This window comes from Amblyomma americanum, chromosome 3 (genome assembly GCF_052857255.1).
Source record: "Amblyomma americanum isolate KBUSLIRL-KWMA chromosome 3, ASM5285725v1, whole genome shotgun sequence".
In the NCBI taxonomy this organism is placed as follows: domain Eukaryota; kingdom Metazoa; phylum Arthropoda; class Arachnida; order Ixodida; family Ixodidae; genus Amblyomma; species Amblyomma americanum.
The window spans coordinates 156,565,649-156,593,603 of NC_135499.1; the positions used below are offsets into that span (position 1 = coordinate 156,565,649).

The window sequence follows — 27,955 nt, forward strand, 5'->3', positions numbered from 1 at the left end:
GTCGTAGTAGACAGCGCTTGTACACACACGTCACGTGCCTCCTGCTGCTCGACCTGTGCACGAAAAAGAAAGGAAGGCCGGCGGAGTTGAGGAAAAGAAACGCAGCCGAGGAACGTTACCGCACGAGGACCTAGAACTCCATACGCGGTTCACAGATCGCCGCGCCGATAGCGGTGGCTTGTCCGTGGGTCTGTGGTCGCCCGCTGGGCAATCGAAGCCTTCTTTGCTATCGGGCACCGCGCGGGAATGCGCGGCGCAAGAACAATGCGAGCAGTACCCTCAAAAACTGTCTGTGACAAATGAGAGTGGGGTGAGTGTTTACAAGAGCAGTGGGCGCCCCTCCAACATCGTAGTGCCGGGAAGTGATCGTTCACCAGTGGCTTGCCAGCTATAGAAGTGAGTGTGTACTTTTTAATTGCCTTGGACGCATAATCTGGACGACGGACTTCAAGGTAATGTTTACAGACGTTGGCGCGTCGTCCGGGTTGCATGTTGGCCTCTGCTTGCGTTCTGGGAAATGTGAGCATGAATGTGTTTGCTGCATTCCTGTCAAATGGCGTCAAGACAGGCTGGTGGGCAGTTCCTGAAGTGTTTAGACAGCGCAGAAACGCAAGAAAGATGCGGACGGTCTTGGTCTCGTGCTTGTTGTTCTGACCTGTACAATAATAAATCACAAGGAGTCGCAACGTACAGAGCACTGCTAAATATTTCGCTCACACTCTCGCTTCTTTTCGAATCTATTAAAAAGCAGCGTTTTCCTGTTGTGACTTAAGGATGTATCGCGTCTTTACCATCCCTTCCTCTTAACCAGAATCTCATTATGTAGTGCGCGCAAACACGCACACACGCACTCCAACAGATTAGCAGCGAGCGCCGTATATTAGCAAGACCGGAGCTAGCGTTTACCCTTGCGAGTGGTACGGAAGAAGCGCGGCCAACAACTGCGAGAACTGGATCTCGAAAAGGAAAAGGAGGAAATTATCGGTGAGTACACAGGTCTTTGAGCCGGCAAGAACTGCGAACAGACTCGGTCTCACAACTTGGTTACAGTGGACTAGGGCTCATAATTTGGTAATATGTGCTGAAGTTTACGCAGCAGGCACATTCGTATCAACCGCGGATTAGTCGAACCATAGCCAATTACTACATGCTCCTTCGTAAATGGTCGCCGTTTAACTTATAACGTGCTAATCTTTGAGCACAAACACGAAATATCTGAGGAAAGCACAAAGATTAGTCGAAAAGGGTGCGACAGGTGCAGTATCAGGGGACCGTAAGAGAGCACTTTGATTAAGAAAAGATGCAGATCGAATTTTCTTGCTCGAATTGAGGAAGCGAGAGAATAAACTTCACACATTAATCTCAAGTCGCAGTTATCTTCGAGAGGTAGAGATGGACTTTTGAAAGACGTGTGACACTCAGAACAGGCAACGTATGACCTTTTGTACAGTAGCCAAGTGTTTAAAGAAGGAAACAATGTAATCATTGACAGCAGAGACCCAAATAGTGGGATGTGTTAAAAAAAAAACTGGCAGACAACGAGTATACGTGGTATTTGCGTAACATATGACTGATTTGTTAACATAAATAAAGGATATTGTCTTCAGCCGTATGTAATTTGGCAGATAACAATAATAATCACGATAATAATGCCTGGAGTGTCCAGAATATCTGTACATCTATTTTAATTGTAAGGCAACTGTGGAACATTGTAAGATACTGTTGTGGAAATAATGAAGGTAAAGGTCTAATCTTCCGATGCGCAGCAAAATCTTTCTTTTAAAGCTTGTCCTTTCGCATCACGTCGAGTAATTAAGACTGCCATAGAAAACCAGTGGGGGTGTTTTTGACGGCAGCAAAAACGTTACTAGCAAAAGGCTACAAGCCTCCCGAGGGAAGATCTGCGGGGGTATTGTTTGTAAAAAAAATGTGAAAAAAAGTGTCGTCATCATTAACTTCCAGCTGAAGATTGCCCTCGTCCAGGATTCCTTGGTATGTCTCTGATTATTCTGCCGCTTTATACGGGCACGTTCCTCTTCTTTCCATCGCTGCTGCAACGACCTCAGCGGTGTTTTCTACCAGTGGCGGGCTTTCGGCGATCTACACGCAACTTTCAAAGGAAAGGCGAGCCGCGCCCCCCTTTACAAAAATGGCAAATATGGGCCAGATATGATTTATAGGGCCATATATACGCATATATGGCTTCTTATATGGTCTTATATTGCTGTACACGAACAGAAATACGGACAAATATCGGCAGAGAAGACCTGATCTGTCGCTTTATACAGCCATATGAAACCGCAGACACGTCGAGGTATGGGAATGAGATAGCCACATACTTCTATATATATATAACTATTTATAGCCTCGGTCCGTGGCCACAGCAGTCGACCGCCCTCAAGGCATACAAGGCACTCTTTGCCTACTTGAGAGCGACTGGGTTGAGTGACAAATTGTGACAGCGTTGTGCGTGTGTGTGTGTGTTATGCCTTTTTCCCCTTCTCTCTTCCTCCTTTTGGCCCACTAATCCCCCTTCCCCAGTGCAGGGTAGCCAACCGGAACCCCTTTCTGGTTAGCATCCCCGTCTTTCCCTCCTCCTCTTTATCTATCTATCTATCTGTTACGTGGCAGGCTGTTCTCATATAAAGTGGCATCACTCTTATATATGGGACACTTGTTGAATATATTGCCCGATTTGTAATAAATAGTTATCATGCCCATCACAATAATAATATTAAATGAAGCACAAGAAATGCACCTCAGAATCAATAACTACTTATTGTATGACGGTGAGATCAGTCGAATTAGACTGTATCACAAAAAACGTGGAAGGTGAATTCTTCCGCAAATTGTTCCACTCACCACCCACAAACGTTTGGCTGCTGATCGCAAGGACGTGGAAGTGAATCTTGGCCATAGCGGAAACAATTAGGCAGAGGCGAGAGGTAAGAAAGGCCCGTATGCTCTGCGACGTTAGTTTTCCTTTGAGACGCCCAGGTCTTAGTGGCTACACACATTGCGAATTGTGTGGTTAAATGACCCGTTGCGACACAACGGTTTTGATCGAGGGTCGCAATTGTGGAGCACTCCGGATTAATTAAGACCACATTGAGTTATTTACAGCTGACATCACACAGCACACTGGCGTTTCGCATTTAGCCTCGATCCATCGAAATACTATGCCGCGTCCGGGATCAGCAGCCGAGCATCAAAACCACGTAGCCGCTGCGATGGATAGCTACAAACATTATTCGAAAAGTTATGGGCTATAGGAACTTCACACAACGATAATACAGGTGTTTCACATAAGAAGTTCTGCACTTTTTAATTGTAGGCTATTTGAGTTAGAAGAGCACTTTTCTCGGCATAGCACTGTCACCTGTGCAGCGCATCAGAATAAAGCTCAGACGTGTTAACTATTATGTTGCTTAACTAATATTGAGAAGTTAAGTGTTAACTATTACTGCTAATCTCTTTATTTATACTGGGAGGAGCGTAGTTCACCGTAAGTAATATTCATATCAGTTTTTAGAATTTCAAAAACACAGTTACCTTCGGCGCTGTGGCCCACCAAATTTGGCCTATTTCGATGAGTTACGTGCACTGGATGGGTTAGTTTGCTTACAAGCTTCTCGAAACCGCATGTATTTTGGACCGACATAGCCTAAATTTGTTGGGCCACAGGGCCGGGGGTAATTGAGTTTTCGAAACTCTAAAAAAATATGTATGAATATTGCTTACTGTGGGCTACACGCCTCTCAATAAAAAAGAAGACTAACAGTAATAGTTAAAAGTTAACTGATCAGTTTTAATCAAACAGCCTACTAGTTGGCACGTCTTAGCTGTATTCTGATGCGCTGCGCAGGCGACAGTGCTATGCCAAAAAAAAAAGTGCTCTTCTAGCTCAAAAAGCCTATCTTTAGAAATTGCAGAACATCAGAAGTGAGACACCCGGTATAAGCAAGTACTCCGCAGTATGTAACTTGGAAATTCGATGTCGTACCGTGAAGAATACCATTACTCTGGCGCGCTGGAACTGTCCGCAATCGTTGTTTGCAAACGACGTGCGTTTCGGCTGTCTCGTCGATTCGCCGACAACATTTTTTGATTGCAGTCGTTGTTTGCAAACGACGTTCGTTTCGGCTGTCTCGTCGATTCGCCGGCAACATTTTTTGATTGTAGTCGTTGTTTGCAAACGACGTTCGTTTCGGCTGTCTCGTCGATTCGCCGGCAACATTTTTTGATTGTACTCGTTGTTTGCAAACGACGTTCCTTTCGGCTGTCTCGTCGATTCGCCGGCAACATTTTTTGATTGCGTAGTTTCCGGTATGCCCGTAGTGTGACGTGGGCCGGCTGCTTTGTTTGATAGTCAAATGCCTGCTTGGCGCTAGCGGAGAGCATTACGAACGTTGATGAATGGAGGCCATCATGTAGCAATCATGAAATCATCTGACGGCTTTTACAAATCCGGAAAGCTAAGCCTCAACACAAGTTGTGGCGAAACGCGGTGGCAAGTTTCAGCAGACGACGGTAGAGCATTGAATCCTATTTCCTTTTGGAGCGCTGAAAAAAAACAAAAAAAAAAAACAAAAGCAGCAACGCTTGATGTCACGGTGTCCTTTGCGGCTGGTTGCAAACTAGCTTCGTGTTAAAGCGATCCACGGGTGCGCTAATGGTATACGCAATAGCTGCGCTCGAAAATTGAAGACAGCCGTGTTTACCGGCTGGTGATAATAATAATAATAATTGGTTTTTGGTGGAAAGGAAATGGCGCAGTATCTGTCTCATATATCGTTGGACACCTGAACCGCGCCGTAAGGGAACCCCCCGCGGAATCACTCTTCGGCAAATGCTCGACGTAAATGTGGTCTGGTTCCCAATGGTACGAAAACAAATCCGAGAACTGCCGAAAGTGTACGGCCGTCAAATAGAAAAAACTCACAAATTAAGCATCGTTGGTTAATTCCGCGCGACAGCCGTGATTTACTAATGAGATCTAATTGATACTTTAAAATGCGTAGAGAACAGTTTATCTTCGGCTAATCGCCCCAAGACTGAGGTTTGGCTGCAGCAGTTCTAATGCGAGCAAATTATTATCTGTATATATAGGGAAGAGGCATACCTTGCTTTATATGGCCATATAGACACATGTTCCCATGTACGTGTTTTGCTCAGGTATGGATATATATGGTTATGCAAAGATTTGCATATATATGACCGTATATTCATATACTTCCCTATTCGAGCCCGTTCCACATATAGGAGAAGGAGGAGCAGGAACAACTCATTTTAAGAAAATAACAAAATGTCCTCAAGGGTGGGCTCCAACTTGAACAAGAGTCAACGGGCCTGGGCTTCTGCCATAGCCATGTTTGGCCAGCTGGTTGAGCAGCTCGCAGAACGGTCTCCAATGAGGAGGAGCATGGGTTGGGCATGGTTGGAACTGCCACGGGTTGGGGGCACTGCCACATGTTGAGCAAAGTGGGAGGGTCAAGGTAGAGTGGTAGCGATGTAGGAGGTAAGGTGAGATGCCGAAGTTTCCAGATAGAAAATACAGGGATATTGGCAGATATGTCCATATATGATACATATTTACCAGTACTTCCATATATGATCTGATTTCCAGATATAGATATATAGGAAATTAGGCAGATCTGGATGCATACGGCTGCATATATGGACATATATGGCCATATATACAGTCCTATCTAAAAAGATCCGCCGAATTCTCTATAACCATATAAATTAAACCATATATGAAAGTATCGGTAAATACGGACCATATATGCCCGGATACGCTCAATTCCATATATCTCCACATCTGGAGCTTTTTTTTTTGTATAGAGCCATATTTGGAATTTTCTTCAAGGTTAGAAGCATAAGCGAGGCGAACCCTAAAAGTGAAGCTGCTCGTTTGTGTATATCCGCTCAACTCGTAGTCATTCAGACCGCTCGCAGTGAAGTAACGTCATGAGCTCCGCCATCTTCCGCCCCTTGCCTCTTCCTGCCTCAACAACTCTTTAAACTTCTTCGTTTCTACTCTGCCGCTTAGCTTTTTACCGATGAAGGAAGACGCAAACCTCCTCGACGGCCCCGCGGTTCACGCGTCAGTGGCGGGTAGCTCAGCCAGTCAGTGAACGCCCGAGCGTCGTCCTACATGCGAGAGCTGTTCATTCACACGCGCAACCGCCTCGTCCACAAAACGTGAGCCGCGTAGAAGCCCAAAAAGAAAGAGAGAAAATTGAAGAGCGACAGAAAGCCGTGGGTGGCACCGGACACCTCTCCCTTCCGACGAATCCGCTGGGCGGATTACACGACGAGTCGCAGCCGCCGAAACGCAACAAAAATACCAACAACGCCAAGACAACGAGGAGCGGAACAATGCCTCGCACCTTGCACGGTGTGTGTCGCGTGAAAGAGTAACAGGTTGGCGGGGAGGCATGCACAGAGCGAGAGAGGAAGAGAGTAAGCTGTCTCTAACGAGGGCTAAGGATGCCAGCCCGACTCGGCAATTCCGCTGACATATACGCCCTGGTGGAAACGAAGAGGATAATAGAACAGCGCAAGCAGCAGCAACTCATGCGCGACCAATGAAAACAATGCCGCGTGCATCATCCGTCGTCCGACCGGAGGGGAGCGCGTGTCAAAAGGGGTTGAAGCGTCGTCGTGCCTCGCCAGGTGAGGAGGAGGTGCGGCGGCGAAGGCGACTGTCCCCATTCCTGGACGAGCGCTCGGAATCTCCTTCCCGCGCGCGCATCTCTCGCATTGATTCGCAGCTCGCGTTGGTAACTCCTCTCTCTCCTTCCTCGAGAGTTGCGTCTGTGTGTGTGGTTCCAACCGGCGACTCGTCGTCCGCCGCCAAAGTGACGGTGTGCGAGTGCGTGCCGTATATCCGTTCGGAGCGCCGGTAACGGGTCATTGCGCGAAATCTAATCGACCTATAAAAAGTGCCGCTGGAGGGAAAGAAAAAAAGGCGGCGCTGTGCTGCCGCCGTCGTTGCCGCTGCAGGTCCCGCTGGTTCGGTGTCCACAGAAGAGGAGCCGCCCGCCCAGCGCCCCGCACGCAGCCAGCGTGCAAATGATCTGCCCGCACCGCCGCAGCGCGGCCCTTGTTCCAGAGGCCCTGATGATGATCGTGCTAACCGCCGCCATTCTCCTGTCCACGGTGACGGTCGCGGTTAGCGCGGCGGGAGGCGTAACTAATGGTAAGCACGCCTCCTCTTCTCCTTAAAAGCGTAGGACTATGTTCTTTTGTTGGGAAAGGAGGGCTTTTACCAGGCACGAGCTAAATGAAAATAAAAAATAAAAAAGGGCGCACAAAGGTGAGCTTTACTTTCCCTCGACCTCATTGTCTCAGACACTTCACTGAGGCTTGGTTCTTAGTTCCGGTTTTACCCAAAACTCAGTACTGTATCTTTTCCAAGGGTGGGTACGCAAAAGCGTTTCGTACGAAATAATGGTTGGATAGTTGCTATTTTCTTGGCTGTAACTCCGTTCACAATCGCGATGGGCCGGAGTGCCCTGATTAATGACCAAAACACCTTAGAATCCGGCCACTTAACGTATCAGCGAACTTCGTCGTTCAGTCCTTAATGCAACTGCAATAAGTCAATTAGTCGAAGGTTGAAGCATGCGAACGCTGATATTATGAGAGAGGTATACAAAGGGAGAGAGAGAGAGTCCAAAGCTGTCTGCAGAGGTCTGCCACCCGTTCTTTAGTGACAGACTTAATTAATAGCGATTAAGTACAAACCAACGCACGCGAGCACTAAACACGCTTACGAACACATAAACATATTCTCAGTGGTATTAACAGTCTGAACAATCACTGGAGCTTTTGCTGATCTTCAAGGGCTCATGGTTGGGATCCCGCTACACTATAGATAGGGCTCGCTCGACCAACTCCTGCCGGTGACGTAGTTCAGAGCCGGACAGCGTGTCCTCGCACTGCTCAACCACCAAGTATCCTAATTTGAGGATTTCTGGGTTGTTTTGGGAGGTCCATACTATATGGCGTAGGTCTAGAATCTCTCCGCAATGCTTATAATTTGGCTCGTATATCTCTGGATAAAGCGTACTCAGTCTTTTAATACACGAAGAAATGGCAGGAGGGAAGTGCTTTCTCATAGTGCGGAACGCAAAGGCAGATCTCCATAAAGGTCAAAGAACATCTTCGGTATTGATGCAAGAGTCGCTGCGCAACTCCAAAGCAGTAAGGAGTGACCTCTGTGAAGACACAAATCCACTGCATATGCAAAAGAAATTGGAAGGAACGTTCTCAAGGTTCACGCGCGCGCTGCATGCTGGAGACATCGGGGAGTGGTTTATTCAATTTCAAGTAGAACGTGACTGGTTAGTGCGGCGTTAAAATGGATGCTATGCAGGCAAGCCCTCCACCTCGCCTAAAGGCTACGTCATGCGCGGAACAGTTTGGGTCATAACGGCGAAGGAGGTGCGGGTGGGGGTTGCATCGCAAGGTGCGCAGTGAGCGCAATCGCATCGAGGGAGACGTCCCCCTGCCGGTTTAGAGCACGTTTGAAATCATGGAAGAGGAGCCGCAATGCATCACCCTAGCAGCTCAGCAACAGCGTAGCTATTACCATTGTCCTTGTATTACTGAGCAGGCATAAGCAGGGTACTGCTGCAGCACAAGATTGTCACGCATCTCAAATGTCTTTGTGTAAAGGCAGTTGATGCCGATGGCTACGTGCTCCTGCGCGTTCGGTGACTTGAGAGACTGCAGAGCCAACTGTGATTCTGAGAGCGAGTAAGGCTGTGTGTATTGGTATTGAGGATCAGGTGGTGAACTCTCTATTATACTACCATCAATATGCATCTTCAGTCTTTATTTATTTCTGTCGTTTCCTTTTCCCTTCTCGTCCCCTTCCATAGTGTGGAGTAGAAGGATAGAGGCACGTTACTGTGGCCGAAGTCTCCGCCCTTTATCGAGATAAAGTATTCTCTCTCTCTCGTTCCCTATCTCCAGTGCAAATGTAGGATGGCGCAAAACGCTGGCGAAAGCTGCGGGCCATGACATCTTCGTTGTATGAGTCTGGAAGAAATTGTGGCGTGCCACGACGAAACCTCGACGCCTATAGTAGAGGGCGTGAAGAAAAAAAAAACAGAGTAACACTTTGGGCACAGAATAGCGGCCACTGCTGCAGCGGCTTATCTCATGGGGGTGAAAATCTTTAATCGGCAGTTTGTGAGAGGGATTGATGTGGTTGGAGTCCCTGGTATAAGGGGCCCGATAGGCTATTGCTGCTGCCGGTATTCTCTCGAGGAGTGGCTCCTGGTCAGTGTGGTTTGAGCTGGGTAAGGTCGCCTCTCACTCCTCAGCTGTTGGGTAAGCTATTAGTTCGATTTCCGGATTTTGTTGGCAGGCCAGGTACCTAACTGGGCGTTCAATATGTACTATGTGCGTGGCATTTTTGAGGATGCGCGTTACCATCGGGGAAATCTTTCTCTAGAGAAGTGTCAAAATGCCACTTGCGAATCGGTGATTATGTGTTGTGACTCGTGAGGATGCGTGGGTCGCCGCTAAGGCGACAGCAACCACCTCTGCATAGGTGGAAATAGCGCTTCTGACCGTGGCTCTGTCTACAGTGACCACGAGTTTGTTTACTACCGACACTGTCTCAAGTCCGTTCACATTGACACCTACATAAACATAGCAAGGGATTATCTCTTGATGGGATAATTCGTACGTATCAAAATTTTGTCTCGGGCTTGCAGTATCAGTGAGGAGTTCATCAAATGCCGAGCTTAAGAACGAACCGCTAGAAGCCCTTCCTTAAAAACACGACAATCCTGTTCCTCCATTTGCGTCTGAGTGTTATGGCAAGCTTCCCAGAACTGAATAAACCCAATTCAAGCTCTTTTTCTTGCTACTATCAGAAAAAATAACACGTGCAGAAGCAGATTAAGTGCGCCTGTCCAACTTCCTCGGATAAAAATTTTGAAAATAGAAAAATCCAACGATGCTGTACGAAAATATTTAAGGTATTAGTCCTGTCTTCTGATATGAAGCAAAAACGTTCTTTTAAAGGGTTTCAGTCGATCGCACCGAAGAGTTATATCCCGCAGAGTTACCGAAGAGTTAGAAAATCAATGGGGAACGCTTTTGACGATAGCAAAAATGTTAATAAAGAAAAAGAACTTCAAGACTGCCGTCGGGTGACCTACGGATATATTGATTGTTATGGTGAAATCTTACAGTACATGAAAAAATTGCTTTCATTAACGGTTTCTCTCTCAAAAATGCTGTTTTCTAGAATTGTTGGGTATCAGATTTCGGGCCATTTTTCGAAAATGCTTATTGAAAACAACCTATGCAATGGGCATTAAACTGTTTATAACTTATGATTGGTATGGTGCTCTCGCCTTAACGAAGGTTCACCTCAGCATTTACTCAAAACCTAGCTGTGTTTATCCGATGGAACGCGTTTGTTGATATTAAGAAATGTTCGCTTCCTCTACAGCAAGAACGGTTTCGTGTTAGACATTCAAAACTTGTCGTCAATGCTGCAGTGGTATAACATTTCTTAGTTGACACGCTCATCGTGGCTTGAGTGCCGTTACGGCTGTTTCCTTTGTTTTCTTCGAAGCTAGTCTACGCACCAAGCAATGCATTGAGCCCATTTAGGCACCGCAGGCGATACTGCGAACCGCGTGGTGGTCGACAGCAGCGGCGACAAGTCCAGGCCGGCTGTCGTTGTGTGCTACTACCAGACGTGGGCCTACAACCGACCCTCGCCCATGACCTACGACATCGAGAACATCCCCACAGACCTGTGCACTCACCTCGTGTACTCATTCGTGGGGCTGGACAACACCACGTGGAAGGTCACGCACGTCGACGAGGAGTTCGACGTCGGAAAGGGTCAGTGCTCGAGATCAGGGTCATTGACTCAGCTGGGTGCTTTGCCGCGGTCGCTTCCACTGCACGGAACTGTCTGTGGACGCGGCTGCCTGGTATTTTTTTTTAGTCGAAATGGAGTAGGCGCAGCCACGCCAGCGGCGTTGTGCTCATCCGCGCTAAATGCGCGCAGTAGCACTGCACTGTGAAGGCGCCAGAATTTTAAAGATTTGGTAGTATTTACTCTTTCTTTCGATATTTTGCAGCTGATGTGAAGCGTACTGGTTAACTGCGACTATACAGCGGCTATGCCACAGGTCCTGAGCTTTACGTCTGAAGCCAGGACATGTCGTGTGCTGCTGGGCTGGAAATTATAGAAATAGCTTTCCCATCGTTTCCACCCCATAATAGATGCAGTTACTTTGGGAGCGGCTCCCGTAATTGACTGAGTGCAAGAAAATATTCCTCTTTGACAGCAACCTTGCCATTCGCGCAGGAATACAAGGGGCTTGACAGGAACGCTGAAAGTTTGATTTTCAAACGCGTACCATCGAACAACTTCATATTGACTACAAAGAGAGCACATGACGAAAAAAAAATTAGTGTTCAGTTACAATGCATTAAGGTCATCGTGTAAGAAGGGGTGAAAAATAATGAATGAATGCAGTACTTTTTTTTTTTTTGGGGGGGGGGACTTTTCTTTTCTAATATATTACGGTCTTATTAATACGTGTACTGAAGCCCAATGTATAATACATGCCCATAATGATAGCACGTTTTTTTTTTTTGGCTCAGACTGCGAGAGCATTAGCAATAAAGTAAAACTCCGCTCTTGCAGAACTTCGGGAATGGTATACAACAAACCAGTTTGGCGTAAACAGCAATAAAATGAAGGCCACACTATTTAGACCGAAATGAAAAAAATGCAAATTTAAACAAAGACTTTAGGTACGGTAGCCCCCGATTATTAAGAAATAATCACGGGGTGCATAAAGAAATCGCCAGATGGGAATTTGTGTTTGTAGTGATTGATGACTGATTGGTGTGTGATAGGCGAGGGCGAGTTAATGAAATCACTGCAATTAATTAATTAAAGAAATGAAAACTTGAAAAAAGGGGGTTCCAAGGTGTCAAAATGCTCAGAACGAAAAGCCAATGCTAGACGATGCTAATAAAGAATATTGAGGGTGTGTACTTGATCAATTAATTAATTTAAGCAGCTGAAAAAAAAAATGAAAAATGCTTTCAGAAGTTTCAAACTGCTTGGCGTTCTGTGGACTACCTGGCAGCGCCGCAGCACGCTGAGGCGTTCCACTCTTAACGGCGAGGCTTAAGCGTCCTCCAATTTTTCATTAAACCCGCAGACGGCCTGAGCCGGTTCGTGTCTCTGAAGAAGCATCACCCGCACCTCAAGACGCTGCTGGCCGTTGGCGGCTGGGCCGAGGGCGGCAAGAAATACTCGGACATGGTTAGCGTCCGGGCTCGACGCAAGGCGTTCATACAAAGCGCAGTCGACTGGCTCCTCGAATATGGCTTCGACGGCTTCGACCTGGACTGGGAGTACCCGGGGGCCAGCGACCGCCAGGGGAAGTTCTCCGACAAGGACAACTTCCTCAAGCTCGTCAAGGTACGCGCACTTGCACGGATTTTACCGCCTGGGTGTTTGTTTTTTGGCTGCTTGCTGTTCATTGATGCGTGCTAAAGGTTTGCGTTAGCCGGCATAGGAACCCCAGATATGTAGTGAAAGTGAATAGTGCTACCTGAGGCTAAGCGGAAAGATACGCAAAATATATACTTCGTACATCTAGTTGAATCTTACCAAGCTGTCACCGAAGTTCGACAGAGGAAAGGGCGAAAAAAATATACCGGAAGAGCAGACGAAACACAAGGACCACCGTTCAAGCACCATTAAAATAACGGAGGTCACTTGAAAGCCCAACCTTGAGCTGTACTTCCAAGCATGCTGCCATGCACCAACTTGCCTAGCACGCCTTTCTATTGTCCTGAAAGTATCAGAGACAGTAGATGCAAACCGGAATGGTACAAATCGAGCAAAGGCTAGTTGTAAGCCTAGAAGAAGGTATGGATTAGTCGATTAATGAACCTATAGGTGCCAACTAACCAATGAAGGTTTTGAGGCATACGGTAGTATAGGACTCCAGATTAATCTTAGTCTATCAACGTGCACCGAAATCCATGAACACGGATCTTTTGTCATCTCTACTGAGTAGAAACAAGGACAGAGACAAACGGAGAAAAATATCTATCAGAAACGCTCAAAGTCGGCTGAATACTTTGGGAAGGAAAAACTCATGGGGAAGGGAAAAGAAAAAGAGAAGCCTAAAGCAGCGTCTTCAGTACGGAGTGAAAGTCAATGATAACGGCTCTGACCACGTACAAGAAGGCTTGAGGCTCTTCTGAAAGTCTGTCTCAAGGCCACCCCACTGTTGCGCAAGACTCCAGGGGACCGAAACCTTGTATGCGGTCTCTCTCTAGGTACAATCGCTAGAAACTTGTCATGGAAAGAGACTGCTTAGCGTGCGGTTTTCACCTGCGCACTGAGGACAAATGCGCAGTATTTCTCTGTAGGACCAACATTTGGGGCAATCAATGCAGACCTTATTTCTAGAGGTTTCATTTACGACGGCAAACCATGGGCTGCATTCCGGGCGATGAGTGCATTTCGCACGTCCAGTAGGGTTCCTGAAACATCAGCGGGCCTGCGCTGGAGAAAGCTAAAGAATAATGGGGAGATTTGCAGCTGTTTCCTGATTGGGAACATGGAAGTACGTATGAACACGAAAGGAAATGAAATGCAATCATTATGAGAAGAAACTTCCCGCGTCGCATGTACTGTGGTTATAAGGCTCGCGTGCATTTTGTGAACGAGAGAGGAAGTCTTAAAAATGTCATGAACTTGGTTTACCATGTGCACGTACGCAGACAGCACACCTCTGGCAACAAAGAGGTGCATTATACACCTGCATGTATTCTCCCTGTGCGTACGTTCAGAATTCTTTTGCATGAAGTTCTTGCCACTTTTATTCTGAGTCATATTTTTCGGTGCCCTGATGTGTAAACAGACATGTTACACTATTACCTTTCATCGAAGCTTCTTGATGAAGATGATGATGGATTTTTATGGCGCAACGGCATCTATGGCTCGAAGGGCATCGAACCTTCTTAATGCCTTCTTAATTATTTCGCCTCGAACACACTTAATATCTGTTCGTTTCTTGCTTATTTTGCTATCTAATATATTATCGCCGAGAGGCCGCACTTTAAACCTATGTACAGAATTGATAATACACTCGCTTAACGAGCCGCAGCAAAGGAAGCGCGCTGGATTTTGTATCTACGCATACCGCGATGCAAGAAACCTAGCGGCTAAGTACTCTGCTACTATAAACAGTGCGCCATTGCCCATGGTACGGAAGTATATCGTAGTGTCTTCAGTGCAACGCCCTAACATGTATGATGACACAAAAAAAAAGGACAGTTAAACGCCCATTTCGCGAGACTCCGTCGGCATGCTGAACCTCAGGCACGCCAGGCCGGAAGACGCGCGCTAGGGCGCGTTGACTCCCCTCGAGGCACGTCGTCGGCACGTGTAGCTGCTTTTAAGTGCTACGAGAGATGGCGCCAGGGACACTGTTGGGAGAGGATAGCAGCACAGGCGCTAAGTTTGAATTCGGAAAAGGCCGGAATGATTGTACATGTGGGTTAAATGCTTAATGCAATAAGTGAAGCAATGGTGATCTTGCAGATCTTTCCAGCATAAACTTTAAAAGGCGAAATAAGGTGAAATGCAATAATAACCCTTAGGCTGCGCACAAAACTCGCAGAAACTTTTTGTCGACACTGCTCTCGGGAAGAACATGCACCACACATGAGCTGACATGGAAGGAAGGAAGGCCTCAGACGTTGCTAGCACATACCCACTACGGGGGAGTGGCCAAGATACAGGCCGTTAATTGCTGGATACGGGAAAGTTTTTACGGGAAAGGGAGTGGTAATAGTATGTAGTCTGATAGATTGGAAGACGGAAGGACAGGGGTCCATTTAACTTGGAGATTGAGGGCGGGACAATGGCTTAATGTACATAATAGTATACAATGCCTGTAGTGTTTCAATGTCGTACTGACTGAGAGCGGGAAAAAGGAATTAGAATTTTGCACAGCAGAGCGCACACTCCTGTCGCTTCGTCCAAGCAAAGAAGCGCCAATGGAAAGAACAACCGCAGAGGACACAGGCAAGCCCATTTGATGAAATGGAATTTGCAAAAGACGCTTCCTCAAATGAGAGCAGCGGCAGCAGAACAGCAGGAAGTGATCTATTGTGTCAGGTTCGACACAAAAAGGGCACAGTGGGGAAGCTGCCAGGCCAGATCTGTGAAGGTAGAGCTGACATTTTAGAGCTGACATTTTTGCACATTGAGGAGAGTGGGCAATAGAAGAAGAAACAACAATAATAATACCCTGCCCGCACCGCCGGCACAACGGGCTCACGCGGTGCGGGCAGGGCATTCACAGTGTCATTTTTACCCATTTCATGACGAATGTGCTCGGCGATGATGGAGTGCTGTAAGAGGAACTGCATCTTTTGCCGTCCGCCGGGTTGAAACGGCGGCATCGGTGGCTGTGCCGCGCCCGTGTCGTCCTTTCCCTGTCCGCAGTGCATCGGGGCGACGTTGCCAGCGGCCTGGCGGTGAAACAACCGTTGTTGGTTACGATCTACGAAGCCGATACATTTCACTCCCGAGAGAGCCCCCATACAGCTATCCCGGTGCGAAACTCACGCTGTTTCAAACTTCAGAAATCCAGACCCTTTCTAAATCCTATTTCGCGCCCTCCTGCAGGAGCGAGCGATCGGTTCGCCCAGCTCATATATAAGAGTGCCCGTTCCCGAGCACTGCTGGCTACCTTTTCACTGGCTGGCCGATAAACGCCGTGTTTTTATCTTACTTAAATATACTACAATAACGACTGTGAAGTCGATGTCGTCTGCTATATAGTCATAGCAAGAAAATAATGTAAGCTAAGGTTTCGAGATACACTAGGTTATCGTTAATATTCACGAGGTTTACGAGAAGACGGCCCTATTCTCGCCCGGTACGTGGCATGAATGCCTAAGCGAAACATTCAGTTCTCTATGATTCGATGCCGACTTTGTGACAAGGCTGAGTGCAGTGGGATGCGCACTGATGGCAAGCGGTGAGACGATTGGGCAGTCTAGGATGGCAGTAACGTTGGTGAAAAAGGGTTATAGGGGAAATTTTTGTCCGTCATGACAAGGGCGGTGTGCACAGTATAGATTTCAAATGATTTATACTAGCTGCCCTGTTAAAATTGGAATGTAACGAACAGAGTTACTCTTAATAACTTCAAGCGAATGTATTAGCTTTTCAAAATCAGGTTTGCACACTAGTGCAGGCTAGTCTAATATAGACCGAATTAATCCCTTGGAAAGTAGTTAGTTCTGGGAGGACGAGCGTTCGAAAAGTTATTTTAAAATAGTAAAATATTCGGTTAGCATTGTTAATGCTAACCGCACACAAGCGTAGCCATACGGAATGCATTGTGCGGGTTTCGCAGCGGACAGTCAACGGCGGAGATGTCAAGCCTCTCGCATCGTGTACCATGAAGGCTCCTGAACTGAGCGCCACAATCACTCTTAAATTTTTAGAGGACACTGACCATACTGAACAGGCGCAGATACAGAATCATTGAAATCTGTGACTCAGGCGAAAGAATTGTCGACAGGCTAATCCCCCCTGTATGTTCATACCACCTCCACCAGAACCCCCCGGCATGCCCCCCGGTAATCAAGCGCGTTCAACGAGTTTTGAGGCTGGCCAGAGAACTAGGCCTCCGAGCCCCGAAAGGTCGGTCACCTAAACCCACGCAGGAAACCTCGCGGGCTCTACTCGCATATCACCAAATCACCACTCACTACAAAAAGGAGCCGCTTCACCCTTCCACCACCTCACCGTCAAAATACAGTGCGGTCTAGAGGCAACTGCAGACAGACAGCTACATCTCACCCTACCTTCTTCATCGCTACTTCCCTACTTTGACCCTCCTACTGTGTCAACACGAGCTCATACACTTCCTGTGGGAATGCTTCCAAACCATGAAAGTACCCCCATACCCAACCCATCTTCCTCTTCATCGGAGGTCGCTCTGCGGGTTGCTCAACCAGCTGGCCAAACATGGCTAGCGGACAGAGAGAGAACTCCGTGAAGCCCAGGCCCATGGAATCTAGTACAAGTAGGAGCCCGCACTTGATGACAGTGAAGGGCCTTCTTTTATTTTGTTTTGCTACAAAGTGGTTAGCACCTATCCACCACCACCATCTCCCCTCTCTCGAGTGTATATAAGGCACGACACAGACGCTGCTGTCAGATCTTCGGATCGGGCAAAAAAGAAAAGTCTCCCAGTTTTTGTGGCGCGCATCACACGCGACACGCCGTGTCTTGTGCGCAGGAAATGCGTGCCGCTTTCGACGAGCACAAGCTTCTCATCACGTGCGCCGTGCCCGTGGCCAAGTTCCGGCTTGACGAAGGCTACGAGGTCGAGCAGCTGGCCAAGTAAGCGCCTGCCGCCACTGCTCCGCCGACTGTCATCATCATCATCACCATAATCATCAGCCTAACTGTGTCCACTGCAGGACACATGCATCTCCCATATCGTCCCAACTAATCCTGTCAGCACCACCTGACTGATTATTTGATAAACTAATCCTGCGAGCACTGAATCTTGTCTGCCACTATTGCCAAAGGAAAGATGACGCCGGTCGCACACTCTCTCGTTTAAACGACTGGAGGAAAATACGACTTGCACTCGCAGGATTCACGACGTGTTGGCAGTGGACGTGCAGTTATAAGTAATTTGAGGAGAAACATTTAGTTCCCCCGGATGAATTTAATTCACACTTCTGCATCATAAGCAAAAAAATTGTAGAGAGCATTCATTCATTTGAATATTAAAACGAAGTACAAAGAATGTACATCTTACTTAGATTGAGGGAATAACCGCAATTTAAATTCCGGTAAGGTATTCGCATTGCTCATAGCTGTAACGGCGATCGAAAATTCATGTCGCACATTTGACAATCATGTAAAAGATATCACGATATCTTTTTTTTTTTGGAATTTCATTTACGACGTTTGCAAGCACTGTTCACGGAATAAGTTGGACGGTTCGTAGCTACAGCGGGTCTGGCGGACCACGGAATTTGTTTTCCAGCGCAGCGAGAACCATAGTTGCCTCTGGACCCATTTATATCGAGCAGCGCCTCGAAATCGAGGAGTGCTGAAGGCTGCTCCACTTTGAGAAAGATGCGAAATAGTAGTCAGGGCTTGGTCCGCCTCTCATTGCCGTCTTCTTCTTGTTCCCTTCTCCAGGTTGCTGGACCACATCCACGTGATGTCGTACGACCTTCGCGGCAACTGGGCCGGTTTCGCCGATGTGCACAGCCCGCTGTTCAAGAGGCCCTTTGACCAGTGGTCCTACGAGAAGCTCAACGTGGTGAGATAACTGGCCGGCCTTGTTTCCTTGAGTTCTCTACTGACGCATTTCGTGACGTTATGAAATCGATTAAAATCATTATTGATATATGCTGGAGTTATGTGGACTATTTGCGCGTGTTAGATGGTTTAGCATAGCGGAGACTTGCCGTAACGTGGGCGCAAACGGGGGAATCCGGGTGGGTACAGCGCATGCGCAGTCGCCTGTTCGCGCGCCCATCTGGTTTTTCGAGAAGTGATTAAGCAACGACAATGCATTGCATTGCGGCCATGATAAAAGTCCTTAAAGAAAGCCGTGGGCGGCATTTACAAGAAATATCAGTCGAAAAAAAGGAGGCACTGTAGTTCATGGAAGCCAAGGAGCGTGATTTCTTGTCAACGTTAACTAAGTGTCGGCACCATGCTACTCGGCACAAGCTCAACCATAATTAAATTTCTGTAACTAGTTACCCAATATTGAGAAACACTCGCAGGTATGGTTTCCTAGATAACATGAGCTGCCTTATTTTCGTGGCAAGCGTACACTGGCGTCATACGTGATGGCGGTGGTTATCACTGTTAATAGACAACTTTAGCACACCGTGTACCGTGTTACCTTTACCAGAGTACCGGAGCCCGCCCACCGCTAGTGCGCACGCGCTGATTGGTCGCGATGCGGCAAGCTTGCGCGCCGCTGCCAGGTACCGGGCACCATCTGGCGCCCTAAAGACGATCTGCTCATGCGTAGTGATGGGGCGCAGGCTCCCGGTACTGCAGTAACGCTACCGGTGACACAGTACACGGCATGCTAAAGGTGTCTATTTAGCCGCTCCTTACTTAAAAGCCCTTAAACATTTCACTGAAAGTCGCAGTGCCAATATGCAGTCTCCTATCTACGAAGGTTGGAGGAAAGGTCATCCAAGCTTATTTCTATAAGAGTTAAATAAAGAGCAAGAAATGCAGTGCGGCGTGGCCCTTTGTGCCTGTTCCACGCACTACCAGCGCGAAAACGAGGGGGCGAAAAAATATGAAGTACTATGCGTGGCTGAATATTTAAGTACCCCCTGCGCCGAGCTCAATCTGTGCCCGCATTCCGGGCTTCAGCATTCCTGTCTCAGTGTGCTCATCCAAATAGTGCATGTTAAGCAACGGCTGTGACAGCAGCACTGGTTGCCACTGCTGAGAGAACCCTGCTTAGTGCTCTAACGAATTATGGAAATCCCCTCAGATGCAGTATATGTCAATTGGAATAGTAATAACCCATTACTGCATTGATTTGAATGTACTTTTAATTGAATTGTGTTCTTGAAATCTATTAATTTGTTCGAATTTTGCTAGTCGTCCTGGAAAGCTAAGTTGGTCGAGTGACCTCCCCAGACAGACAACCCCCTCCGGCCAACCCAGTTTGGAGGCAACGCAAGATCGAGGCTCGGATGACGAGGAATTTTTTTAACAATCTTCGCAGCTTATGAGAAGGCTGTATAGCTTTCCTTTTGTTACCGCGATGATTGATTACTCGCTTTACTGACTTCTTTCTGTCTAACTACATGGCGGCTTACATCCCAGTGAATTCAGGTGGTAGTAAAGCCGCGATCATGTACTCTCTGAGGCAAGCACTGTGCCCATCGCAGCATGACGGCCTGCGGCTGTGGGTGGATCGCGGTGCCCCGCGGCACAAGCTCATCGTGGGCGTTCCGCTCTACGGCCGCACCTACACCCTGGGCAGCCGGGACAACCACGGACTGCGGGCACCCGTCAAGAAGTGGCTCAACGGCGGATCCCCGGGACGGTACACCAACGAGACCGGATTCCAGGCCTACTTTGAGGTACTTACTTCGAAGCGCACTTCGCCCTGCTACTGCTCACATATTCCACGGCCAAAGCTACATGACCGGCGGAAATAAATAAATAATACACTTGATACTTTCACTTTGACAGAAGGTTAATGTACGAGCATTATGAAAACGAACACTGAGCGCAGATTCGGCAAGCAGATTTATTTTTATATTTTCATCGTCCATACGAGAGCATAAACAGATTGCGGCGTTTAGAAGAAAACTACTTAGAAGAGATCCAAAAAGCATGCTTCTCCTTGGCATTTAATGAGTAATCGTTGATTGTGCGCTTATACTGGATTTTTTACTGGCTTGACGTGCATGTTTGGTATAAAGAAGCGTATGTAACTAATTTATCGGGAGGTTTGAGCACAGGCTAGGTGAAATTGCCCAACGATAATCAATAACAGATAATCGTGAGCATTTTATGACAAGCGATGGACTTAGCCACTGTAGGCAGTAATTAACAAGCTAATACACTTTTTCAAATAAATTTTCAAGCGTTACCTTTAGTGGACATGTCGCAGTTTCAGGACTAAAGCAACCGTTTCACTGCAAGTGGAAACTTTCTCACTGACGTTATCAAAAACCGCATTTCTGGATAAAACACGGTAATCAGAAGCTCCTGGCAGAAACTTGCGCTCATGTTTTCGTTATAGCGACTCACTGTTTCAGCGATAACTTCACCCATCTAGCCTTCGTATTAATCGTAACGTTACGAGCGTACTTCACCATGTAAATGTGTTAATAAAAGGACGGCTCTATATTACCGCCTTGTTTTCCTCTATAGCACGGGAGAAAAATTACATCATGTATGGATGCTAACTACAAAGTGAGTTTAATTTTATGTACGTACAGACTTCCCTGTCGAACAATACGAAAAAAAATCTTGAACGAAATGTGCGTTTTTCGAACTTGAGAAATTTTCAGGACGCATATTACTGATGTTCATTACTCAATTATATATACCTCCACCATGCATGGCTGCGAGGTTAAAATGAGGGTAAATGTTATCTTAATTCCTGTCATATTAAAAAAAATCTGAACAAATGTTCTGCTTCGTGCTGCAGTTGTTTTTATAATGTATTTAGCGGAAACACGTGGAGCTACAATGGTAGGGATGAAAAGCTGGGAGAAAGAGAGAAGAAACTTTATGGTGATCTCCTTGAGTTTCTTCAGCCATTCGAGGTGACTGGGAGTTTAAGCCTGTCGGCGACCTCCTATGCTCTTGCCGTGGCCCGGAGTTGAACGTCCGGGTCCGGGCTGGCGAGAACAGCTTCCCATTTTTCAAGCGTGGGAGACGTGACTAGATTTGCCGGAGGCGGATCCTCCGTGCAGTCTCAGATTATGTGGTCTAAGGTGGCAGGCTCGCCGCACTGCTGACAATATGGATTTACCAAATCGGGAAAGATACTGGAATACGTTCACGGGTTTGGCTGCGACCGCGTTTGCAGCCGCCTCCATGTGGTAGTCTGTTCGCGGCTGAGCGAAACGTGCGGAGGAGGCAGGCTCGTTCTAAGCTGCATGTAATAGTTGGTCATGGCTCGATATGTAATTAGCGTCTCGCCCCTGGGGACATCCGGGTCCGAGACCCCCTCACCGTCTCGGCTGACAAAACCTCGAGCATACTGGTGAGCGGCCTTGTTCCCTGGAACACCCGCGTGGGCCGGGACCCACACCAGATCCTCTTACTTCCTGTAGTTTGGCATTGTACAAAGAATTTTGCATGCAGTGAAGGAGATATGTCCCCTCGCGAAGTTCCGAAGGCCGTTTTGGAATTGCTGAGATTTGTGCTGGTGCCTTCCTGAACGATCCCTAGTGCTATTGCAGCCTCTTCGCCCTCTTCCACTCTGTTCGTGACCACAGTAGCCGCTACCTTTCGGGAGATGCTCACAGCGAAAGCGTCTTTGCCTCTAATGTTACAATGTGCCGCATCAACATAGACGACACTATCGTCCCCTCGATACTTTTTGCTTAACGTCTTCGCCCTGGCCCTCCGGTTTTCGTGACGGTCCGCTTGCATGTTCTTGGGGATAGCTTTGACGCAAATGCGTCAAACCCCGAAAATCCAGGAAGAATCTTAAAAAGAATGGGAAAGTGCGATGGTGAAGGATAGAAAAAAAATATTCGCTGACGGTTACCAAGCCTGCGTAACGTGACATTCTGACACAGCAGTTTCCTGGATCCTCTCCGCTGTGCCTCGGCTGTCGCGGCACAGAATCGGGGTCCTCTCGATTTGGCCGTTTCGACGCTACGTTTCGTGGGCTGCCTGCTGCGCACAGAGCATGCCACGAATCCGAGGAGCGACATTAGTTGCGCAAGCGCTAGGTCGTGCTGCTGCGTCCAGAGGACGCCACGGATCCAGACTTCGCGCTCAGCCCGCTGGACCGGTGCAGAACTGATCAGTTTTCCTCATCTCCTTCCCTTGCACTTCTTCGTTTTTCTACGCCAACGCCGGGACACGTGCGCCTAAGTGCTCTCGCACTAAAATAAAGATTAATGGGAATTTTTGACTAACCACTGATTGCTTGCCTAATACCATTGTCACTCTGCTCGTGTTCCCAGGTGTGCGAGAATGTGCTGAAGAACGGCTGGACGAGAGAGTGGGACGACATGGGCAAGTGCCCGTACGCCTTCAGAGACAACCAGTGGATCGGCTACGAGGATGAGAAGAGCGTTGCCATCAAGGTATGTGTCCTGTGTATCTTGGTTTTGTTCACCGTAATGCTCTTCCGATGAGACCCAGAACGTCTGCGAAATTTCCAAAGGCACCCCGCTTCAATTCTCGCTCTCGTTATGCCGGATGTAGCTCAAGAACGAAGCGGCAAATGTCTCTCAAAGGAGGCCCTCTAGCCAATGACGCCGAACAACTGTGATGACGGCGTAATTAAGAACATTGATTTCTAAGAAAAGGAAATTACGCAGTAACGATCACATCTCGGTGGACACCCGAACCGCGCCATAAGGGACGGGATAAAGGAGGTGATGAAAGAAGAAAGAGATAAAGAGGTGTCATAGTGGAGGTCTCCGGGACAATTTCGACCACCTGGAGATATTTATCGTGCGCTGACATCGCACAGCACACGGATAACTTTTGTGTTTCGCCAGCATCGAAACGCGGCCACCGCCGCCAGGTTCGAGCCCGGGTAGTCCGGCTCAGCAGCCGAGTGCACTAACCACGCGGGCGGACACCTCAAGTACGCTGTGAGGAAAGGGACGAATGAGAGAGAGAAGGAAGGCGTCCTTTACCGTGCACTAACGCCGCACAGTAACGGGCGCCTTCTGCACATGAACTCCATCGAAACGCGGCCGCCGCGGTCGGGATTTAATCCCGTGTCCTCCTGCTCAGCAGTCCAACTCCGAAGACGCTGCCATGGCGGCAGAAGTCGCTGCCGCAGCAAAGAAAGGGGTGGAAGCGCTCTTGTTCGTGTGCGAGCAGCATCTGCTGTTTTTCGCGCGACAGTGTGGAAGGTCCTGTTCAGCAGAGACGCTCTCGTAGTTGGCGTCATCGCCAGTAGGGGCGGAAAAACTGGATTGGTTGAGAGGATCGTGATGTCACACATGGAGCTGTAGAATGAAAAGGGCTAAAACATTAGAAAACTGCTGATTAGATGGTTGCAACTTGACTCAAACGTCATTAGTACGTGTTAGGTATATAAAGTAAACAAACTGAGCTGAAACGAAAACTGGGTTACTTAGTCGGGAATCGAATCCCTGACCATTGGATTGCGACTCCGACACGCTTGCCCTGGGAGACGCTGGTATATTTTTTGAACATGATATCAATTACAATGATACGATGTTTTATGTACATGAGCTATCTGCAAACATTAAGAAAACACATCTGATCAACGAAACACGATAAAAGAGTCAATAAAGCGCACATAGCTAGCACATCAAAATACGACACATCTAAGCGCAAAGAACTAAAAAAAAAGGCAATGAACAGCACAGCGCTAAGAGTGAGTCCCACTTTGGTTCAAACTCGGTCTGGACATGGTAGGTTTACACGGCTTTGTTAAAGCGGGGCTTTATAGGTATGTTGTGGGCTCTTTAGCTTAACATGGGAACAGTGTCCGAGACTGTGTGGGCAATATGAGCCGCTGTCGGGACCCATTCACGCTATCGCACTATACCCTTAAAGGCGGAGCTTAAATGTCTCTCCTATTTTTTTTCTTGTGGCGCAGTTTGTCGGAGCTTTAACTTTTCTCCTTTGCCCATTTTGCCAGTGCTTGAGGTGCCTGAAGGTGTGGGGTCGCACGCGTTGTGGCGAGTCGCCGCAATAATAGTTAGCGCTGTAAAAACCTGCTTTTTATGTCATGTCTGCCGGCCTTTTCTTGCTTTAATATGCTTTCTCAGGGCTAAGGAAGCAGTCGATGAATACAGGCCCGAAGATGGACTGATGTGTGCTAAGAAGTGACACTTGTTAGCAACGAACAAAACGAGCTTGGCGCGTTCTTATGATATCACCTGATTATCGGAGCAAGATCTGTCAGCTCCCAAACCTTGGCGCCGGAGCGTCACTCTGGCTAAGGGCGTACCAGCTGTACCAACTGGCTAAGGGCGTACGCTGTTCGAATATGGAATTTCCTGCGTACTCCCGCAGTTTGCGTATAGATAGCCAGTTGCTTTTGTCGTTCCTGCTCGAAGTGAAATGGTCAGGCTGTGCTTGTGAGTGAACCTAGCTTGTGCGGCAATGGTGCAGAGAGACCTGAACAGTATGCGCACTCTGATTTTACGAGAGACAGTCTGCTTGCCACGGCAGCATACATGCAGTTATCAGAGAGTGAAGCGCTCTGGCTAAACCTTGTTGTGTTGACTGGTGATCGTTTCGGAATGAAGTTATCACGGGAGAGCCCGGAGCACTGTGTAGTCTCGAGCTCCCAAAGCTGGCCGGTTTCCTTTCCGCAGTGGCGTTGGGGGTCATTGAAAAACTGATAATTACCACTTTGAGACACAGAGGAAACGTTTCTCAATAGCGTAGACGTGGATATAGCATGGCGTGTCGCTGAAAATGCGTGCAATACGCAGACATCCTGAAATCGCGAATAGTTGGCGATGTCTGAATCATCCACAGTGTGCCTGACTAAATCTACTGAAGGGCACATTTCGTCCATGTCAAATAAAATAGGGAGCCTGAAATAGAAGTATGAACGAAAGAGATTTGAAGAACACGACGAGGAGGGCGATAAGAATTACGTGTATTAACCGAAGAATAAAGAAGATGAAGAAGAAGTATTCAGTGAGGTGGGAAGAGATGATTGGTGGAGAAGAGAAGACGAAAACGACGACGACGACGACAAGGACGACGTGTAACAACTCCAAGGTTATAAAAGCGCGAGGGATAGCGTGGCACGGGGGGAAGAACAGAAAAGCGGAGGTTCTGGTGGGCCAGGAACACCTCGGCTGGAAGAGAGGAACACCAGTTACTGCTCCGATGATCTCAAGTTCTACGGCGTCGCACCATGGACTTCCTGCCGTTCCTGAACCCGTTCCTGGGAATCAACGGAGGACGCAACCACCTGCTACGGCCAGGGGTGCCTCCAGCGCTGTTGCCACCCATCCGGGTGGTTGCTACAACGCCCACATCGCCGGCATCACCTCCACGGGCGCTTGGACCGGGAGCTTGTACGACGCAGCCAACGACGCCGCCAGCGACGCCAGCCTGAGCACTTCGAACGCCATCTCGACGCCGGCTACTGGACCCATGCAACGCTGCATCAGAACCGAACCGTGAGCACGAAAGCCGAACGCTAATAGTAGAACGCTAGTAGTAGACGCCAGTAGCATTGTTCCCGGGTCGTGTGTATTCGTAGTCTTTGTGTTTTGTGTTAGTTTTGTTAGTTAGTTTTGTGTGCTAGTGTGTGTGTCACGTAGAGTGTATTAAATGTTCGTCTGTGTGGGTACACCTGTCGCCTACTCCATTCTTTCGGTCCGAATGTGCTTCGGGGATCCGTGACAGTCCAACTTTTACTGCTCTTGTGTAACTACTGAACCGTGAATACTTGCAGATGGAGTACATCAGGAAGGAAGGCTACGGTGGTACCATGGTGTGGGCCGTGGACATGGACGACTACCGGGGAGACTGCAGCGAAGGCCGCAAGAACCCCCTCATGAAAATCATACACGAGGCCATGAGCAGCTACCGGGTGCCACCACCCGAGAAGGCTACGACCGAAGCGCTCGCTAGACGTGGTACGTCTTACCCCACGAGTTCCAGCACAACCGCCAAGCCCAGGCCCAGGCCTCCGCCCGGTAGCCTGCCAGACTGCTCGGACTACACCTGGGACTTCTACCCACACGAGACGGACTGCTCAAAGTAAGCGTCTCTATAATTACGCACGTCTAGATAAACCATAAAGTCCATCACAAAGGCAGAGAAAGCCAAAGTACGATAATAGAAGAGAATTCTAAATACGAAGCTCGTAGGCTTGATTTATGAGAAGTACGACAGCGCTCCATAAAGAGCCAGAAACAGAGACATAGAGATGAAATGAGGACGAAAACGTTTTTAAAGCGAGAAATTAGACAGCAATCACTGCTTCCATCGTTACGTCGTTATAATTGCCTGTGAAGTTCTCATATCACTTGATGCAGAGCCACCATTTGAATGTTGCCTGTTTTTGCTGCAAGGTTTTCGAGCTCAGTACACGAGTGAGACGAAGATGCGTACAGTGCAATATGCTTATAAAGAATTATAATGCAGAGAAATGTGTCTCATCTTTGAGCAGTAGAAACTACGCGACATTCATCTACCTAAAGTGCACCGCTTGAAGGAATCTCGCCGTAGGAGATATTCAAGACTGAGCGCATTTCGCTGTCTCGATCCAAAAGGCGACTTCTTTCGATCCTTTCGATGGCTGACCCTGCAACGTACGGAAACTGTGCCAACCGCGTCTGCGGCTACTCGACTGTGACTAGCTAAACAACCACTGCGCTTGGCCTCATAGTTTTTCAGTTTTTTGCAAGGACAAGTAAAGCGAACGTGCGGCCGGGGAATAACGTCACCAAAGAAGGAGTCTTAATTCGTGGAGGCAAAACAACGTTAAGTGGTCTCAAAAGCTCGCAGAATTATTTTTATGTTAAATGTCACAATTGTTTTAGAAAGCTGTTTATTGGTTGCTCTTAACTGAAGAAATTTCATTATTAATTCAACTGAAAGAACTCCATAGTTACATCATTGCTTTTACCCGTCCATTGCTCCAGTTGTAGATGTCCGGTATAGTTAGGCGCTACCACGAAATTGTACGTAGGTCATGAATTTTTGCTCTGCAACCTGCTTTCATTCGCAGACAAAGAACGATAAGCGGAGACTCTGTGCACGGGTTCGACTACGTCGAGCTATACTGCATGTGGCGAAAAAGTATCGGTGCACCGCGACAGTTCGTTATAAGCTTCAAGTTTATCGCCCGCTGTCTCACTGAAGCGATGTGCTTAGTAGTGACTACGCATGCTCCGTGATCGCTGCAGGTACTACCAGTGCGGACACGGGAAGCCGATGCTTCGCAGCTGCAACTCGGGCACTGTCTGGGACATCGACCGCAACATCTGCAACTGGCCGGATAACGTCAGTCGCGAGGAGTGCAAGTCTCCCAAGGACCAAGAGGAAGACGAGGACGAGAGGAAACGATGAACGAAATGTGCGAGGTTCTGCCGCCATTTAGAACTGACAGGAGGCGTCTTCGGTGCGAGCTGGAAACTACGCGAAGACGGTGTGATCAAAAGAAATACATTTTCCCCAGAACTGCATTTACGT

The 27,955-nt window shown here is 47.9% G+C and overlaps 1 protein-coding gene across 7 annotated transcripts; it reads left to right on the plus strand.

Moving 5' to 3' along the window:
• The first annotated feature begins 25 nt into the window (after positions 1-25).
• Positions 26-27,955, plus strand: LOC144125257 (endochitinase-like). 7 transcript variants are annotated; one of them, XM_077658484.1, is made up of 10 exons: positions 26-396; positions 7,009-7,204; positions 10,645-10,881; positions 12,222-12,484; positions 17,343-17,446; positions 18,263-18,386; positions 19,996-20,190; positions 22,765-22,887; positions 26,211-26,518; positions 27,670-27,954. In XM_077658484.1, the coding sequence occupies exons 2-10, from the start codon at positions 7,078-7,080 to the stop codon at positions 27,830-27,832; spliced, it is 1,644 nt and encodes a 547-aa protein (XP_077514610.1). In that variant the 5' UTR covers positions 26-396; positions 7,009-7,077; the 3' UTR covers positions 27,833-27,954. The 7 variants fall into 7 exon arrangements, with proteins under 7 accessions (XP_077514610.1, XP_077514613.1, XP_077514609.1 ...); XM_077658487.1 differs by having other exon boundaries at positions 29-310; positions 27,670-27,955; XM_077658483.1 differs by having other exon boundaries at positions 316-452.